Source organism: Actinia tenebrosa, unplaced genomic scaffold (genome assembly GCF_029948245.1).
Source record: "Actinia tenebrosa isolate PJP-AT-01 unplaced genomic scaffold, QUT_ActTen_1.0 PGA_scaffold14__42_contigs__length_11649687, whole genome shotgun sequence".
NCBI classification, from domain to species: Eukaryota; Metazoa; Cnidaria; class Anthozoa; order Actiniaria; family Actiniidae; genus Actinia; species Actinia tenebrosa.
The window spans coordinates 8,815,793-8,833,110 of NW_028292574.1; the positions used below are offsets into that span (position 1 = coordinate 8,815,793).

The 17,318-nt window shown below is 37.3% G+C and overlaps 3 protein-coding genes across 3 annotated transcripts; 1 reads left to right on the plus strand and 2 right to left on the minus strand.

Moving 5' to 3' along the window:
• Window positions 1-169: 169 nt before the first annotated feature.
• On the minus strand, window positions 170-2,120 carry LOC116303963 (uncharacterized). Its single transcript, XM_031713601.2, has 3 exons — window positions 1,977-2,120; window positions 1,307-1,408; window positions 170-399 (listed from the first exon to the last, which is right to left on the minus strand). The coding sequence occupies exons 1-3, from the start codon at window positions 2,056-2,058 to the stop codon at window positions 278-280; spliced, it is 306 nt and encodes a 101-aa protein (XP_031569461.2). The 5' UTR covers window positions 2,059-2,120; the 3' UTR covers window positions 170-277.
• A 1,706-nt stretch (window positions 2,121-3,826) lies between these two features.
• Window positions 3,827-5,701, minus strand: LOC116303954 (uncharacterized). Its single transcript, XM_031713581.1, has 3 exons — window positions 5,569-5,701; window positions 4,950-5,166; window positions 3,827-4,494 (listed from the first exon to the last, which is right to left on the minus strand). Exons 1-3 carry the CDS (start codon window positions 5,645-5,647, stop codon window positions 3,930-3,932), a joined length of 861 nt encoding a protein of 286 aa, XP_031569441.1. The 5' UTR covers window positions 5,648-5,701; the 3' UTR covers window positions 3,827-3,929.
• A 3,861-nt stretch (window positions 5,702-9,562) lies between these two features.
• On the plus strand, window positions 9,563-17,035 carry LOC116303964 (uncharacterized). The gene is made up of 8 exons (XM_031713602.2): window positions 9,563-9,750; window positions 10,590-10,894; window positions 11,573-11,716; window positions 11,938-12,060; window positions 12,299-12,501; window positions 14,118-14,246; window positions 14,998-15,153; window positions 15,928-17,035. The coding sequence occupies exons 1-8, from the start codon at window positions 9,563-9,565 to the stop codon at window positions 16,102-16,104; spliced, it is 1,425 nt and encodes a 474-aa protein (XP_031569462.1). The 3' UTR covers window positions 16,105-17,035.
• The last annotated feature ends 283 nt before the right edge of the window (window positions 17,036-17,318 follow it).

Sequence of the window (17,318 nt, forward strand, 5' to 3'; positions counted from 1 at the left end):
ATAAAAAAAACAGAAAGAAGAATAATCATAAGATCTAATCCTAGAAGGAAGAAGATAATTCAATATGATTTCTGCTCTTTGTGGCTTTTTTTTCCCTCTTTTTTCTCCCGATTTTTCTCCCGTATTGTCGACCCAAAAACGTTATCAAAAGAAATACTTGGCTTAAAGGTTCCATATGATCAGCCTTGTTTATTTTATTCAAGCATTTCAAAAAACACTATCATTACAACATAAGATAAGGTTGCTTTTATTCGCTAGGAATATAATTGCGGAAGTACTAAGCTTTGGGCAGGCGGCCTACTTTATTATACCATATGATACCATATGCAGGTTTAACTGTATATAGCGAGTCGGGAACCGGTGTCTTCAAATTGCCTTTTGAGCCTTGGAAAGATAGAACTGAGAAACATAAAACATGAAAAGAAAAATGAAGTGTATTTTTATAAATTGCATGAAAGATGTGTCGATGGTAAGTGAAATAATTATTTACGAAAAGTGCAAAATAAACGTGTTTTTTCGTGATTGAGAAGGACTTTAAAGTGTATATGACACGAAATCATTTCATCGTTTGAAATGTATAGTTTGTTAATAATGATAAATATATCTTAATAAAATTTGTTTCAAAAGCTTAATTCTTGAGATATGTGAGAAAATTAAGCCCAATTTGTGACGTCATTTTGTTGAAACGTACTCTAGATTCGGTAGTAATGTACTAAATATAAATTGTAATTCATACAAAATGACGACGAAAGGCATATTGTATTCAGCTTCATTTGATAGCTTACGTAGTACTCTTCAAATGTTGGGAAACTGAAAAGGGTACTACCTGAAATTAAGATTCTACATTCAAACATATTTCGTATATTTGCAACTAAATCTGGAGACTTGTAAACAAAATGACGTCACAACTTGTACTGAATTTTCTTGAATTTCTAGAGAAATATGTTTTTGAAACAAATTTAACTGTGATTTTCTTATTAATGCCAATAAAATACACATTTTTAACATTAAAATTTTTTCATGTCATATGCACTTTAAAGTAAACATTATAGTTAAGAAGAACTTCAATTGAAAGGATACAAGTTTTCCTATTTTAATACATTATTATAAGTGAAAACCACGAGAAGAAAAAGAAGTAGAAAAAGGAGATGAGAAGGTAAGAGAATGTGACAAGAAGACTCTACTTTAATTAATAAACCAACAAAAGAATGATTATTCTTAGCAGACGTACACAAAGGCCTTGAAGTAGTAAGAGAATTCTGTTTTATTTTATTAGCCACGTAATTATTTCAAAGAAACTCCTTACCTCGCTTTCCATAGATTTGCTTCCACTTGTTTGTTGGAGAAGAAACAAGTTCTTCAAGTAAACCTGCAGGGTTCGGGGAAAGGGAAGGTTTTACCTCGGGATCTGAAATTTTAAGCGATAGCAATTAATGCTGTTAAAAAATAATGCAACAGTTAAGAAGTTAAGAAGAAAAAAAACATCACTTAAGTTGAATGAAAAAACCCGAAATCACAGCAATTCATATTTTTAGTATATATAAAGTATGAGTGGCCGTGTTAAACGTCTAGGTTAGTTCCTTTGTGTTTTTACTCAAATTTTCAAAATTAAAGTGAATTTGGCCAAGAAAATCCAACTTAAAGTTTATGCAAATGAACACAGTTTTGTATCAGATTTACAACACTCTTCACGGTCGTGATTTCTGTGTGTTTGCCTCATGAATTATTAATGTGTTTGATAATAAGTAATGCAAGAAAATGAAGAAGAACAAGAAGAACAAGTAAAAGAAGAAGGTTGGAGATCTAGAATAAGAAGGTAAGATGAAGGACAAAAGCTAGAACAAAGAGAAGAAATACAGGGAGAAAAAGAAGACAAATACAACTGCGATCAATGCAGAAGGGCATTGAGTATTATAATAATTTCTAAAAAACAAATTTATAAAAAAACACATTAAAAGTTTTTTAAAAAAACATACCATAATAATTACGCAATGGCTTGGCTTGGCTTACAACAAACAGGCCAAGAAAAATGAGCAGTACCAGTTTAGAGTTCATCATAACCAACTGTCTTGAGCCGAATTCGTCTTTAGTTGAAAGTGTTCAAAACCAAGTTGAACTCATGATCGTCTGCGTGGAGTTTATAAACAATTTGCGCTGTGTAATACTAAATTAATTAATGGCGGCGAACATGTGAGATAAGAGCTCAAAACAAATCGAAACACCTGATGGGTCTTTATAACTTGAATTTACAATTTACAGCTACAATTAACGAAACCTTTAAAATAACAGTTCCAAATGATTAAATAATTGCTTGAATAGTTCTTTACTTTTCCATTACTTTCTCGACAGGGATGTGGACCAAAGCCGATAATTAATAATTGTTTATTTTAAATTGTTTTATGTACAAAGCCCCAAGAAAGCCTTTAATAACTATTTTGAGAAATTGAAAAAATAGAAAAATTATGCAAAAAAATGTTGGGCTGCTTCGAAGGTACCTTTGAGAATAACATTGGAAAACTAATAAGTTTGATGGCGTCAGTCCAAGAGTACCGAATAAGTCGAGTAAATTAAAATAGAAACGAATAGAGAAAAAAACGAATAGGTAAAAGAAATAAACAAAATGAAAGACAACGAAAAAATATAATAATAATAATAATAATAATAATAATAATAATATATGGCTTATATAGCGCTTATACAAGTCTGTTCTACGCGCTTAGTAACTTAACGTTAAAGGAATAAATGAATAAGATAGATAATATGATTATAAAGAAAAAGCTAACTTAAACTTGATAAATGAGTCTTGAGTTTAGATTTAAATAAAGATAAACTGGAAATATCTCTAATTGAAGAAGGTAGAGTGTTCCAGAGGAGCGGAGCAGCAACTGAGAAAGAACGTAGACTATATGACTTGAGATTATAAGATTTTGAAGACAGCAACAAGTGAGAAGACGAGCGAAGATTTCTAGCAGATTTGTGAACGCTGATGAGTTCCTTGAGGTAAACAGGAGAAAGACTATGAAGCGATTTAAATGCTAGTAGAATTATTTTAAACTTAATACGTTCAGCAACAGGAAGCGAGTTTAAATCGATAAGGACAGGAGTGATGTGATTATGTTTCTGAGATAAGGTAACGAGAAAGCAGAGACATTTTGAACAGTTTGAAGTTTGTCAATAAGATGCTTGGGAAGACCAAAAAGTAACGAATTGCAGTGATCAAGTTTAGAAGTTATAAACGCATGAACAAGAGTTTCAGTGGTCTTGAGGGAGAGGAATTTTCTGATTCTAGTAATATTTCGAAGATGATAGAAGGCAGATTTACGGGTGTTATTAACATGAGGCACCATAGATAAGCAGGAATCAAATATTACCCCAATGTTACGTGCATGAGATGAAGTGGTAATCACGTCAGAACCAAAATGAAGAACAGGAAGAGAACGTTGTGGCTTGTGCTTTGAAGAGAAGATCAGGAATTCAGTCTTGTCTTTGTTTAACTTCAGTTTGTTTAAGTCAAAAAAAAAAATCAAAAGACAAAAAGAAAGAAAACTTTAAATATAAAAAGTGGAAGAGGTTTCAAATATATAAAATGGAATATTCTTACAGATCCGTTTAGTTTGGTTCAATGCTTTCTTGTTTTAGGATTACGTATCATTCCCGAAATTGTATCATTCCTTTCTTTAACGTTTCACTTGAAAAGATATGACGAATAAGGATTCAACTCAAAAAAGGAAATTAAATGACACGGGCCAAAACCATTACGCCCAAGCTGAATGCTTTGTATGCTTTAAGTCTTAAAAGACTTCATTGATAAATAAATAGACGAAGATCATCATAAACTTTGCATTTATTTGTGATTATACATCAATGCTTAGATACCAACTGACTATCATAAATCCTCTATAACAGCAATTTGCTTTGTCGATACTGAATTAACCGTACGAATGAAAACCACCGCACATCGGTTTAGTAATCGCAGGAGATGGGGGACTAGCGGTGTTTCCATCTCTCTTCAAAAGCATCGGTGGCATGGATGGCGTGGGTGGCCCTTCAATATCAGGACATAAAGTCCCATATGGTAAACTCTCACCAGCCATTCCGGACTCTTCTACGCTAGGTGTTGTAGTAGGTAATGTTTTGGTGGTAGGTTTATTTGCACTTGTGACAAAATTTGTCGCTTGACTTGTGGAAGTTTTTCCTGTTTGTACTGCAGACGCTGCAGATTCTACTGCGTCTCCTGGAACAGCAACTGCAGTGGGCTGTGTTAGGTTGTCAGGTTCCTTCCTCCTTGTGGCAGGGTTTATCCTATGACTTGTGGACGATGTTTTTCCTGGTTTTGCAAAATCCACGGAAGGGACTGTTTGAGCAACAGCTGGCGTTGGTATAGCTGTCGGGGTGGTAGGCTTCTTTTTCCTTGTGGCAGGGTTTGTCGTACTTGAAGTAGGAGGACGTTTTGTTTTTACTGCAGACGCTTTCACTCGGCTTGTTTTTCTTGATCTAAATAAAATTTTGAATAGAAAAGTGAATTAACACGCATGACAGTTATTGAGTTTACATCAAGCGAGGAGGGTGTAAAAATCCTCGATTGGAATTGAGCTACATCTTTATCTTGTTAATCTATCGAATCTACCTACATACCTACCTACCTACCTACCTACCTACCTACCTACCTACCTATCTACCTACCTACCTACCTACCTACCTACCTACCTACCTACCTACCTATCTACCTACCTATCTACCTATCTACCTACCTACCTACCTACCCACCTACCTACCTACCTACCTACCTGCCTACCTATCTATCTACCTACCTACCTGTCTACCTATCTACCTACCTATCTACCTACCTACCTACCTACCTACCTACCTACCTACCTACCTACCTACCTACCTACCTACCTACTTACCTGTCTGCTTGAGCTACCCATCCATCCATCCATCTTTCTTACCTTCTCCTGGTATTCTTTCTGCACCACCATCTCTTGCATCTTCGCCATCTATTTCTTTTATCTGGCAATTCATCCTCGTTCTTCTTTAGAACAGTCCCGTCGAGACTTCCTGGTTTCTGTAGAGCGTCGATCAATGAAGAGATGCTTTGATGTTTGCTTCGTTTGAGTAGCTCACCATCTGGACTCTTTAAACCTTCCCTTTCATCAAGGGATTCAACTAATTTTAAAGAATATTTTTTAAAGTCAGAGACAAACGACACTCATTTTGAATCGGTTTCCATTTGAGCAGAAAATCTTCCCATTATCTTGATGTCATACGAGACGATTTGCAACTAGATTTGTCTTGCAACTTTGCGCAAAATGGCATCTTACTAGTTATAAGTTTGCGCGCAATAGCGTTGGTTGAAAGATCGTCGACAGCGTTGGAAATCGCCTCGTGTAACATCGCCTCTACTGAAAAACGATAATTCATTGAGTATTATTCCTGCATTACCAGCAACGCCAGCGAAATGACTCTACGATTAAACGAAAACATGTACTCGGATCTTGATATCTTTTTCCAAGGTAATCAAATTAATTTTTTAAAATCAAAAATTTGTAACAAAAAAATTAATATTACCGTCATCATTGATTGGAGCAGAAATGAGATATTGAAAAGAAAAGCCCGCCAAAATCATGAAGAGAAATATGGCCTTCATATTTCTTACTCTCCAAAGTACGGACACCAAATGCTTTCAATTATCGAATCTCTCTTTATACTTGTTACTGAGTTCAATATTATTATATATATTACCACATGTGGTCAAGCTTTACTCACTTCTAATATATCAATTTTGGCTCAAATCGGGTTATTGGAGAACTTGCTCTATATGAGGCGTTCATTGTAGTTACTTTTAATTTATACTTTTTGTACAATGAAAGAAAACACCTTGAAAGAAGATCTAGAGGAGAAGGAGGACAAACAAATGATGATAATAGTGATGGTGTTGGTGTTAGTGGAAGTTTTTTTTCCTTTCTTTGGTAGAATGAAAGAAACACATTGAAAGAAGCTAGTGGAGGAAGACGACAAAAAAATAAACATAAAAGAAGAAGAAGAAGAAGAAGATAAAGAAGATAAAAAAATAGAAGATGATGATGATGGTAGGGTTGGTAGTTGTGGTGGTGGTGAAAGTTCTTTTTTTGGTAGAATGAAAGGGAACATATTGAAAGAAGTGGTGGAGGAGGACAAATAAGTAAAAAAGGAAAAGGAAAAGAAAAAGAAAAAGAAAAAGAAAAAGAAAAAGAAAAAGAAAAAGAAAAAGAAAAAGAAAAAGAAAAAGAAAAAGAAAAAGAAAAAGAAAAAATTAAGAAAAAAAAAAAAAAAAAAAAAAAAAAAAGCAACAACAACAAGACAATTTGTCCTTAAATCCCAACACCATGATATTTCAGTTTTCTTTGCCATAAGTTCAACTCTCGTCTCCGACTTGATTTTGAAGGTTTAGGAAAAGCCGTAGGATGTAATATAACTTTACCATAAGCGATGATCCTTTCTTAAGAGAAAAAAAGCTAACAGACCAATTCAGCTTTGGTGTAATGCTTTCCTATTTCAGACTGTGTGTCATTTCTCCCTAAACTATCGTTCCTTTTTTTAAAACATCCATTTGCGCATGAGAAGATAAATGAAGCAGAAGAGGAAAAAAAACAGAATTGGGGAACCATTAAAAACGCCAACGACCGAGAGCCTAGATTTCAAATTATAAACACATAAACTAATATTATAACTTTATGTTTTATTTGTGATAATATTAATACAAAAAACTTTAGATCCACCAGTCATTCAGTAAAATTAGCTGAGTACAATTACGTGATAAAGTTTTTTTCGTTTTGAATTAACCATATATATGGAATCCATTTAAATTATCTATTTTCGGGTATGAAATTGTCGTTAGTAAACTCTGACTAGTATCAGACGCTACAACTTCAGCAGCTGCTGAAGCTGGTAGTGCTGTTGGGGTGTCGCGTTCCTTCTTCCTTGTGGCAGGGTTTATCCTACTTGTTGAAAATCTCAACTTTCTCCATCTCCTATTACCTTTCGATCTCCGCCATGGACTTAGAACAGCCTTGTGGAGACTTCCTGGTTCTCGTAGAGCGTAGATTGATGATGAGATGCCTTGATGTTTACTTCGTTTGAGTAGCTCACCATCTGGACTCTCTAAACCTTCCCTTTCATCAAGTGATTCAACTAATTTTAAAGAATATTTTTTAGTTAAACGACCTACCATTTGAGCACACAATCTCTTCATAATATCAACACACGTCAATCTCTTGAGTATTATTCCTATACTTTACCAATAGCGCTAGACAAATGACCCCCCCCCCCCCCCCCCCCAAGAATGAATGACATAACAAACTCTTTTTTTTTTTAAGTTAAAATACGTTTGGCATCTATTTCCACAGAGAAAGATAAAAAAATTCAAAAATGTCGAAAAATGAATTTGACATTTACCTTGACTGATTGGAGCAGAAATGAGAAATTGGAAAAAAAAGCCCGCCAAAATCATGAAGAGAAATATGGCCTTCATATTTCTTACTCTTCAAAGTACGGAACCACATGCTTTCATTTATTCAAATCTCTCTTTATACTTGTTACTGAGTTCAATAATACTATTATATATTACCACATGCGGTCAAGCTTTACTCACTTCCATTAATATATCAGTATTGGTTCAAATCGGGTTATTGGAGAACTTGCTCTATATGAAGCGTTACGTCCATTGTGGTACTACTTTTAATCTATATTTTTTCGGAAAACACCTTGAAAGACTGAGGAGAAGGAGGACAAAAAAATGATGATAATAATGATGGTATTGGTGAAGTTTTTTTCTTTTTCCTTTCTTTGGTAGAATTAAAGAGAACGGTTTTTCTTCCTCAAAAAGAAATCTCACTTTCATTTCTTCTGTTGTTGTATTTTTTCCATCCTTCGAATGAAATACAACGGCAAAAATAAAGACGTTAAAAAATATACAATCTACAATCACTTCTTCGTTCTTTACTTATCTTTCTAGAATTTCATGACGTGCTTAGTTTACACCTCATTTGTTTAGCTTTCTAGATAAATCTAACTATCATTTCTTATGTCGAGATTAATTGGTTTCTCGTTTTTTCTTCATTCATCGCCCATATCTGTTTATTGCAGTACGGACGCGTTTCCTTTTATTACGCGCAGGCGATTTTTTCGTAAAACCTCTTTTGCTTTTAGTTTGAAGCACCTGTCATCTTCCTTCTGCTGACAGGTTTTATTTCGATAGCTCAACTTTTGACAATCTGTTTCTTTTTCTGAAGAAGAAAGAAAGAATCAATTAGAATATTGTTTTATTTCGAGAATCGAAAGCAAAATAGAATTTAAACGTGACTGCCTACTTTTGAAACTAAGATCGGAGCCTACGATGTGCACGCGCACCAAAACCTGCAAAGCTTTAATGAGTAACCACATAGACGTTATGTACTTCACCAGGGCAAAGCCCTTATCTTTCTCACGAGACTCTAGATTTTTAATTTTATGTATAATTGAATTAGTTTTTAAAAATCTGCGTTATATCAATCTTTCATAAAAAATTAATTTTTCTAACAAAAAAAAGATCATTTTTTGTAAATCAAACATAGCAGCATTTTGATTCTCATTGTAAGAGGCTTGTAACATATATATCTTTTTAAGAATCACAGCCGTTTCACTTAGCTAACAGCTACTTGTGCTTTATTGGACCACTACACCTTACTCTAACTTACAATAATTATTTAATCAGATTCATAAGGTATCCTAGGGTGAGAATATGAGTTAACCTATTTTTTGAAAATGTTAGCAGTCGGTAAAGAAAATACAGATAATATAATTATTTTTCCTTTTCTTGGGATGCCGGGGGACGGAGGTATAGGCAGGAAGCGGCGGCGGGGAGAGGGAGGGACGGGTGCGGTGCGGGCGGCGTGAGGGGGGGGGGGCGGGTAGGAGGCTTTCGTGGGGGAATGTTTCGGTCTTTCTGTCCTTCCTTCCTTCCTTCCTTCCTTCCTTCCTTCCTTCTTTCCTTTCTTTCTTTCTTTCTTTTTTTCTTTCTTTCTTGTTCTAAATTTTTCTCAGAATTCTGTTTTATATAACCGCCTTCTTTTGATTGACAACTTAGTTTAATTCCTTTTGAGTCGACATAAAACCTATGAAATATGCAAATTGGAAACAGCCATTTTTCGAATAGATCCATATCTATGAACCTTAACAGGAACAATATTCGGTTCCTGTGGGCGGGAAGGCCTGTCCTGATGGAGTGGCAAAGTGCACTCAACCTTAATAAACTGTCAATTCAGACTAACTGGTACTCACAGGTGAGCGTTTATCTCAGTTAAATATCTTGTTCACTACTTGTCTGTCGTTTATTATCTTTAGATTCGCCTCAGTATGAAATGATGGCAAATTATTCGATCAAAACGCTTGAAATACTTCACTAATTATTTTCTAAAATAATTTCTCTGTCTGAATACAGTTCTGTGTTTAAAATCTGCTGGACAGCCAACCAACTAATATTTTGAAGGAAATACGTATTTATGTTTTATATTCATTGATAATTATTTAGTTAAACTTTCAAAGAATGACTCCGTTGTTTTGGCTACTGTCGGTTTTTTTGGCTGTTCAAACGACGAGCAGTGATGTCTTTCAAAATTTCAAGACTGATTGGTGTCGCCAGAGAAAGTTGAGGGTTGACTGGACAAACCTCTTGAATCCATGTTTGAAAGATTTTAATTCTGGTTCGAATAGTTATCGACAAAGCATTGACGGGTAAGGTCTAAAATTGAATTTTGAAGTTTAGATTTAGAGTGGATTTAGAGTGAAAATAAAAAGGCCTGAAACGGAGACACCCTTATTATAACTAGTAATGACCACAAAATCCTGAGAGGTGATATTATAATGATCATCCCGGTAACCCAGGGATAAAGTTACTCGTTTCTCATTTCTGTGGGCGAGAAAGGAGCGACAAAATTTTCCTCCTGGGTTCCCAAGGATGTATAATGATATGCAAGACTAGTATACCAAGTAACCTGCAATAACACATTGTTTAATAGGAGTTGCCCAAACCGGCAAGATTAATAGGATCGAATCTGGCAGTGGACTTTAATGTGGTTCTAAAGCACTGTGGTTCGTGTATCTAGAAGCTAAATGCATTCTATATTACCATCAATAGTCCCCTTCACAGTTCCCTGCGCCATCTCGAAAGGAAGCCGTGCCTTTGCATCGAAGCGAGACGAACGGTGAGCTTGCAATGATAGAGACATGTGAATAATTGTCCAAGGTGTTAAAAAAGGTCTCTATCATTGCATGGTGACCGTTTGTATCGCTTCAATGCAAAGGCACAGCTACATTTCAAGATGGCGCAGGGGACTGTGAAGGGGATTATTGTTATATTCCTATACATTTATTGTGTCTCGACTTGAAACAATCCTTTGAAGGCAATAAAGTACAACTCTGCTATCTGCTATTCCCATGCGCAGCCACAGGCTTGAACTACATGGTGGCGAGAGACAGCGCCGTAAAGTTGCACGCCACCATTGTCAACTACAAAATATATGCACACAAATATCGTTAAAAAATAAAAACCTGCAACTACTTGTTATTCTCAGCTTGAAAACCATTGTAGAGAATAGTAAAATTAACAAGCTTGAAGTCCGCCCAGCTGGGGAATTCAGTCGATTTTTCATCCAAACATACACGTCTAAAAACCAGAAGAAGACCATTGGTGGAGACGCCTGGAGAATCATGCTCATTGGTCCATCAACTCTGTCTGCGACGGTTTTTGACCACAATGATGGTACTTACGAAGCACTGTTCTTAGTGCTTGAGCCGGGGAAATACCACGTCGTAGCAACCCTGGATTATACACTTTGTGATGGGCTGCGAGATCCACCTATAGAATGGTTTCAAAACAGTAAGTCTTTAAAGACATGAAATCTGCTTTGAAAAGCGCGGGTGGCGCACGGGTTGCATTCCCGGACTGGTTCGATTCTCTCCCGTACTTTGGGTGCTTCTCTCAAGGTTCTCCGGTTTTCCTCCCTTTGAAAAAAATCCACTCATAAATTCCAATAGTCCCCTTCACAGTTCCCTGCGCCATCTTGAAAGGTAGCCATGCCTTTGCATTGAAGCGAGACGAACGGTGAGCTTGCAATGATAGAGACATGTGAATAATTGTCCAAGGTGTTAAAAAAAGGTCTCTATCATTGCAAGCTCCCCGTTCGTCTCGCTTCAATGCAAAGGCATGGCTACCTTTCAAGATGGCGCAGGGAACTGTGAAGGGGACTATTAGATCCGACGGAACGAACTAGGGCCTCAGGTGTGTTATGAGTGTCGTAGGAGTGAAAGCGCTCGGTTCCATTCCCGGACTCGGTGTTATGTGTCAAAATTTTTTCTTAGTTCTCTCCAGTAGTTTTAGGGACATTCTCCGGGTTCTCTGCTTTTTTCTTTCTCGATCTCTAAATTCCAGCTCTATCGATTGAATTCTATTTCAGTAGAGTAGTAAAGACTCAGCGCAGGGATGGAAGAGAGGTGAATTTACATTAGTTACACGCAATACTTACTACTGTACAATGTCTTTTTTCATTTTTGCTAGCGCATTGTTCTGGAAAACACAGGAACTCATCGCTGGACAGTGAAGTATTTGCTGAGCTCAAGACTTACATCAACAAACCAATCAAAACCAAGGAAGGGCTTTTTCCTGAATTCGACGTTCCGTGGGAAAGATGGAACAAAGTAGGTAGGAATATTTCATAACCTCTTCATTGGTATTTAAAGTTGTTATGTATCCCTTCTCGTAAGAATCGAGTAAAAAACAAAGGACATGGCCACCATGTTGGTTGACATAACAAAAGAAACCAAGACCAAATCTTTTGTTCAAGTCATCCAACATGGCGTCTATGACGTCACATGTACAAGGACAAAAGACATGTATGTTTATATTTTCTTGGTTGGCTGAAGAACAACAGAACAACATGCGTCTTGCTAATCGACTGTGTGACATCAAGTGTACAGTGATGTGGGATGGATATGGACGATGGGTCGGCAAAAACTGGCTACCATACATGAACATCACTTTACAAGGTAAACTGAGGCTTTCATTGATTAATGAGGCTTATATCTTAATTAGTTCAATTTTATCTAAGTCAGGGCATGGCTAACTCACAGATCAACTCACAGTTTCCCCGAGACCTGGCTCACACGTAAATAAAAGATTCTAGAGGCGCCTCCCGCCTTTCGTTGTCTTTCTACCATGTCTTCGACGACGCGAAGTGATTTTCTTATCAACGTAATTTATTATCACCCATTATTATAATTACAGATTATCCAAAGCAGAGCCCGCTTAGCAAAGGGACCTCGAGGCACGCTGTTGGAAAAGGAACTTTCTGGATCTATGGGGACTCATTAAGCTACTACTTCTACGAGGCCCTTATCTCGGACCCTAAAAGGACACTGTGCTCAAAAGTATTCAAATCATGTTCTGTTAGCTATAACTGGATTTATCCAAAGACTTTATACGAAGTGGTAAGAATTTTTTTTTTTTTCTGACAAATTCGTGCCATTAAAAATATTATTGTATATGCAGAGTCGTCCAAACAGCACACTTCCGTTTGAAAGCAAGGAGCAATTTCAAAACGAAGAAAAAAAAACTTTAAAAATTTTAATAGGGTGGGACTTGAACCTAAGTCCACAGACATAAATTTTTTAAAAAATCGATTCTACTTTGCCATACCCCCGAGACATCCGCAGAGCTAGGGCGTCGTATGGACTTCGGACCTGACGGCGATTAAATCCTTCTGCCCTTGGGTGCACGAATTACGCAAGAAAATGTTCTAGCCGAAGCAACAGGGGAGAGACCAGCCGGCCCCCAGACCATATCGGCTAATCCCTTGCATCTCTGCCACGCACGGAATCGGTTGAAAAACTAATGTCAAAAAGTCTAATCTATCCGGTGCATTGTTTTCACGGCTTTTGTTTTGCTAATTTATTGAAACTATGGTCCAGTGGACGAAACGTGGGCTTCCAAGACACTGAGTCAAGCCCGGTTGAGTGGGTTAGTACCTGGATGGGTGGCCTATATATACATTATGACTACTCAAAGGTTTTTTTTTTTTTTTTTTTTTTTTTTCGGGCTTTATTTATTTATTTTTCCGATTCTTGAAAACAAAACATAACAAAACAGAAAAAATATTTTGATGTCTCCCCAAATGCTTTGCTCAGTCTGTGAGAGGCAGATTAGCACAGTCTCAGTTTCCCAAACTTCTCTGTTAAGGAATAAAAAACTTTTTTTCCAAGTGTATTGTGGTCTACCTTGAGTACAAATATCGTGTACATCATGTACCCTGTTCAGGCCTATTCTTGGTTTTCACCTACGTCATCATGAATTTCAAAAGCGTAAATTCGCATTATAATGAAATAAAAATTTCATAATCTTGTAAAGCGGTCAAAACTACATATTGTGGCCAAAGTTCGAGGCTGCAAAGCATTTCGTTGCGGAACTAGAGGCGAGTAAACATGACGCAATTTTTGGTTAAAATGTATGGAGCGGCCATCTTCGTGTTCCAAGTTGGTACACCATCATGGCGGACGAAATTTCAAAGGCTTAAGATGATGGAATTTTTAATATTTTTGACTGCATTTCACTTAAATATACCTTAAATAGATCTTTAAAACGTGTTTAAGGGAAAATCTTTTAAGTAGAGTAAATTATTTTACTATTTTGATCGCTATTTAGGTAGACGTGACGGCATTGCGTGACACAAACTCACCCTTCATAACTCGAGAACCAAATATCGAGATGACTCGAGATTTGTTCTTGTGACTTATAACACTGATTTCTAAAACATACTTGAGAAATGCCTTTATACGATCTATAGTTTAGATTTTGATGTTTTGATGACCTCATGTGAAAACCGGCAATACAGGCAAATGGTTCTTATCGTTAATCAGGATGAATCATTTAACTATTGCAGACCACGTGGTGTCATTCTCTTGACAATAAAATTATTGGTTTGAATTGTTTCCATAATCATGTGCATGTCTTCTCATGCGCAACCGTTAGACAAAGAAATGATACTCTAGGGAATGATACATACACAAACTACTTTAAACACTGATTTTTACTGTGTGGTTTATTTCAGAAAGAAACATGTGACGAGATGGTGCTGAACGTTACCAAGGTGATGGTTTTCTTCAAAAATGTTCTTAATGAACCCACCATGGATGCAGACAGCGCATTTCTGTTCAATGCAGGAGCACATTATGTCAAGGTAACGAAGCCACTCATCGTTAAAGTCCCTGCAAAGGTCCTTGGTGTCAAAAGATGTCATTTCCGGTCCTATGTGAATTTTTGACGGCTGAATAGCAAAAGATTGTCAATAGAAATGTACAAAAATGATTGAGCATGGTGGGCAGTGTTTGCTGTCATTGTAAGCTGGTAATAAGATTCATTCAGCTTATTGATGCCAAGCAATAGAATACTCTCTGGTTGATAGCACATGACGGGCAATGTTTGCCTGTCATTGTAGGCTGGTAATGAGATTCATGAGATTCATTCAGCTTATTGATGCCAAGCAATAGAATACTCTCTGGTTGATAGCACATTATGGGCAGTGTTTGACTGTGATTGTAGACTGTTAATGAGATTCATGAGATTCATTTAGCTGATTGATACCAAGCAATATAATACTCTCTGGTTGATAGCACGTGACGGGCAGTGTTTGCCTGGGTAGGCTGGTAATGAGATTCATTCAGCTGATTGGTACCAAGCTGGATAGCTCAGTGATACCTTATTGCAGGCTGGTAATGATGTTCATAAGATTCTTTCAGCAACAGCTTCAAGCTCTATATGCAAGATACATCCTAGGGTGCCCTTTGTACCCCCTTCCATGTAACCTTTAAGTTTGTTGGGGGGGGGGGGTGGAGTTAGGATGATTTGTTAACGATAATGAGGTGTCAAGTTTTGACCCTGATGAAATCAGATCTCAACATATCGTGAATTATTATTTATATATTTACCAGACAACAAGTTTCAAAACCTACAAAACAGTTATTCAAGAATTTGTAAAAGAAATCAAGAACTCCTACCCTGGCAAACCAGTGTGGAAGACTACAACAGCCATTCATCAACAGAGTGGTGACATAATGGGTGCGTTCCGCAGATACACCACAAAACACGTAAGTGTATGCCATGGTCAATAGAGCAGTTTCAACGCATGACTGTGAAAAGGTCAGTGCCGTAAGCGTGACATGCCGTGACCGTGATGCTTTCAAGAATTTTAATAGACCTTATTCGCGGTGTGACAATATTTTCCCAATTCAGCGTGACAAACCTCCAGGGGATTCATTTTCTTTTGTTTTTACTCTTCGAAAAAATTCATGAGTATCCCAAAGGATACGAAAGGAATAACGATGATATCTCGACGAGTTTCAAAACAATAGCTCCTCATTCCCCCAGAGGTTTGTCACGCTGAATTGGGAAAATATTGTCACACCACGAATAAGGTCTACTGGCTGATTTTTTCTCGCGCAATGTGATTGGTCTGGCATTGCCGTGACTCTGGCGTGACCATGTCCGCGACGTGTTTATGCCGTGTTCCGGGTATTTGATTGGATGGAGAGTAAATTCTCGTGCAATGTGATTGGTCTGGCGTAACCCTTGCTGAGTCACGACCGTGTTCGTGCCGTGAGCTTTTCACAGTCATACGAAAACTGCTCTAAACTATATAACCATCATCCAGACACGGGTGACGTCATGGGGGCTTAATAAATAATGTTCCTGATATTTGGAAATTCAGAATTACTTTTGTTAGGTAAAATGACTTTCAAAGGCAGGCCGAGAGTTGGGGGCTTATCAGAAGCTGTTGACTTTTTAATTTTTGGCGCCTCAGACTGGGGACTTTTAGAGGCTAGAGGGGTTAAGCTCTATAAGAAATTTTCTTTCTTTTTTAGCGTATCAAGCTATACAACGCGTATGCCAACTCCGTGATGTGCGCTAACGGTATTCCAATTCTGGACGTGTTTCATTTGAGCTCATCCTATCCTGAAGGAACACTTGATGGAATACACTACGATTCAGTAGTCTTTACATCCGTCTATGAATTGTTAGAGTCCTACTTTTCTTCCTAGTCACATGATCAGATCACGTGGTGATTCTGTGGTTTCCTTTACATGGTCTGATAGGCTTTGTAATTTGTCAATAGAGCGCTTTCACGTGACGTCACAGCGGCCATTATGGGGTACCAAAACAATACATTTTCTATCCTCCGGGAATTGAACTCTATTTTTATGCAAATACTGTGCAGAAAGTTTCTATTGTTTATGGCTGCCTTCTCACGTGAGTGAAAACGCTCTTTAGTTTTAGGCCCCGTCCACACGTATCTTGATCCGCCCTGATGCACGCTAGTACCTAGTCCCTTTGAAGGATAGTTTTTCTCATTGAGCATGCGCAAAATGGTGTTTACGTCAGCGTATACGAACATTTGCGGATACGACCGTCCACACGAATCCGTATTCGGAGCGTATTCGAAAATTTCCACTCCAGAAACCGTTTTCGAAAATTTTCGGATACGGATACAAAAATTTCCGGACACGTGTGGACGGGGCCTTAGTATTATTTTTGCAAAAGCTATTTCTTTCTTCTTTCTCTTTTCTCTCTCCTCAGTAGTAGGGAAATGAGAGTTCACCAACAAAGGACCTATTGTTCTTTTGGGACCGGACCCATTTTTAGGGTAGGGGGAGGGGTGATCTACATCCAACCATCATGGGAAGACCGGCCGGCCGCCCGAGTAGAGGTTCTGATCGAAATCGGGGCCTGGAAAGGTTTGGGGAAGGTGTTTTAAAACACATTTCAAAATCCTTTGTTTAAAAAACGAAGTTTTTGAATTAATGAGCTGAACTCTTTTGTTAGAATGACATGTTTAATTAGCAGACTTAAATAAGAAGCTGTACTCATGTTTTAATTGGTTTATATCGCCTAAACCTTCTTTGTCGGAATCACTGACTAATGTTTAATTGGCAGGAAGCTTTTGTTGGAGAGAATTAAATCCTTTGTTTCGGCGACTGGTGTTTAGGAGTTATGAATTAATGAGTCTAGCCTTTAGAAGTCAAAAGACGTCGGACGAGCGTTCTGATTAGACCTTTTGCATATAAGACACGTGTCCGTTGTACCAAGACGTCCCACTTATCAAGCACCGTGATAAGATAATGAGGGTTCTAAAAGCATCATTATCACCCTATGAATACATGCCATTGTTGATGAGCAATCTTACTATGCAAATTAACGGTTCTTTTAATTGGGTGAGGTGGGAAGGAATATTCTTCTTTTGTTTTGTTTTAATGGA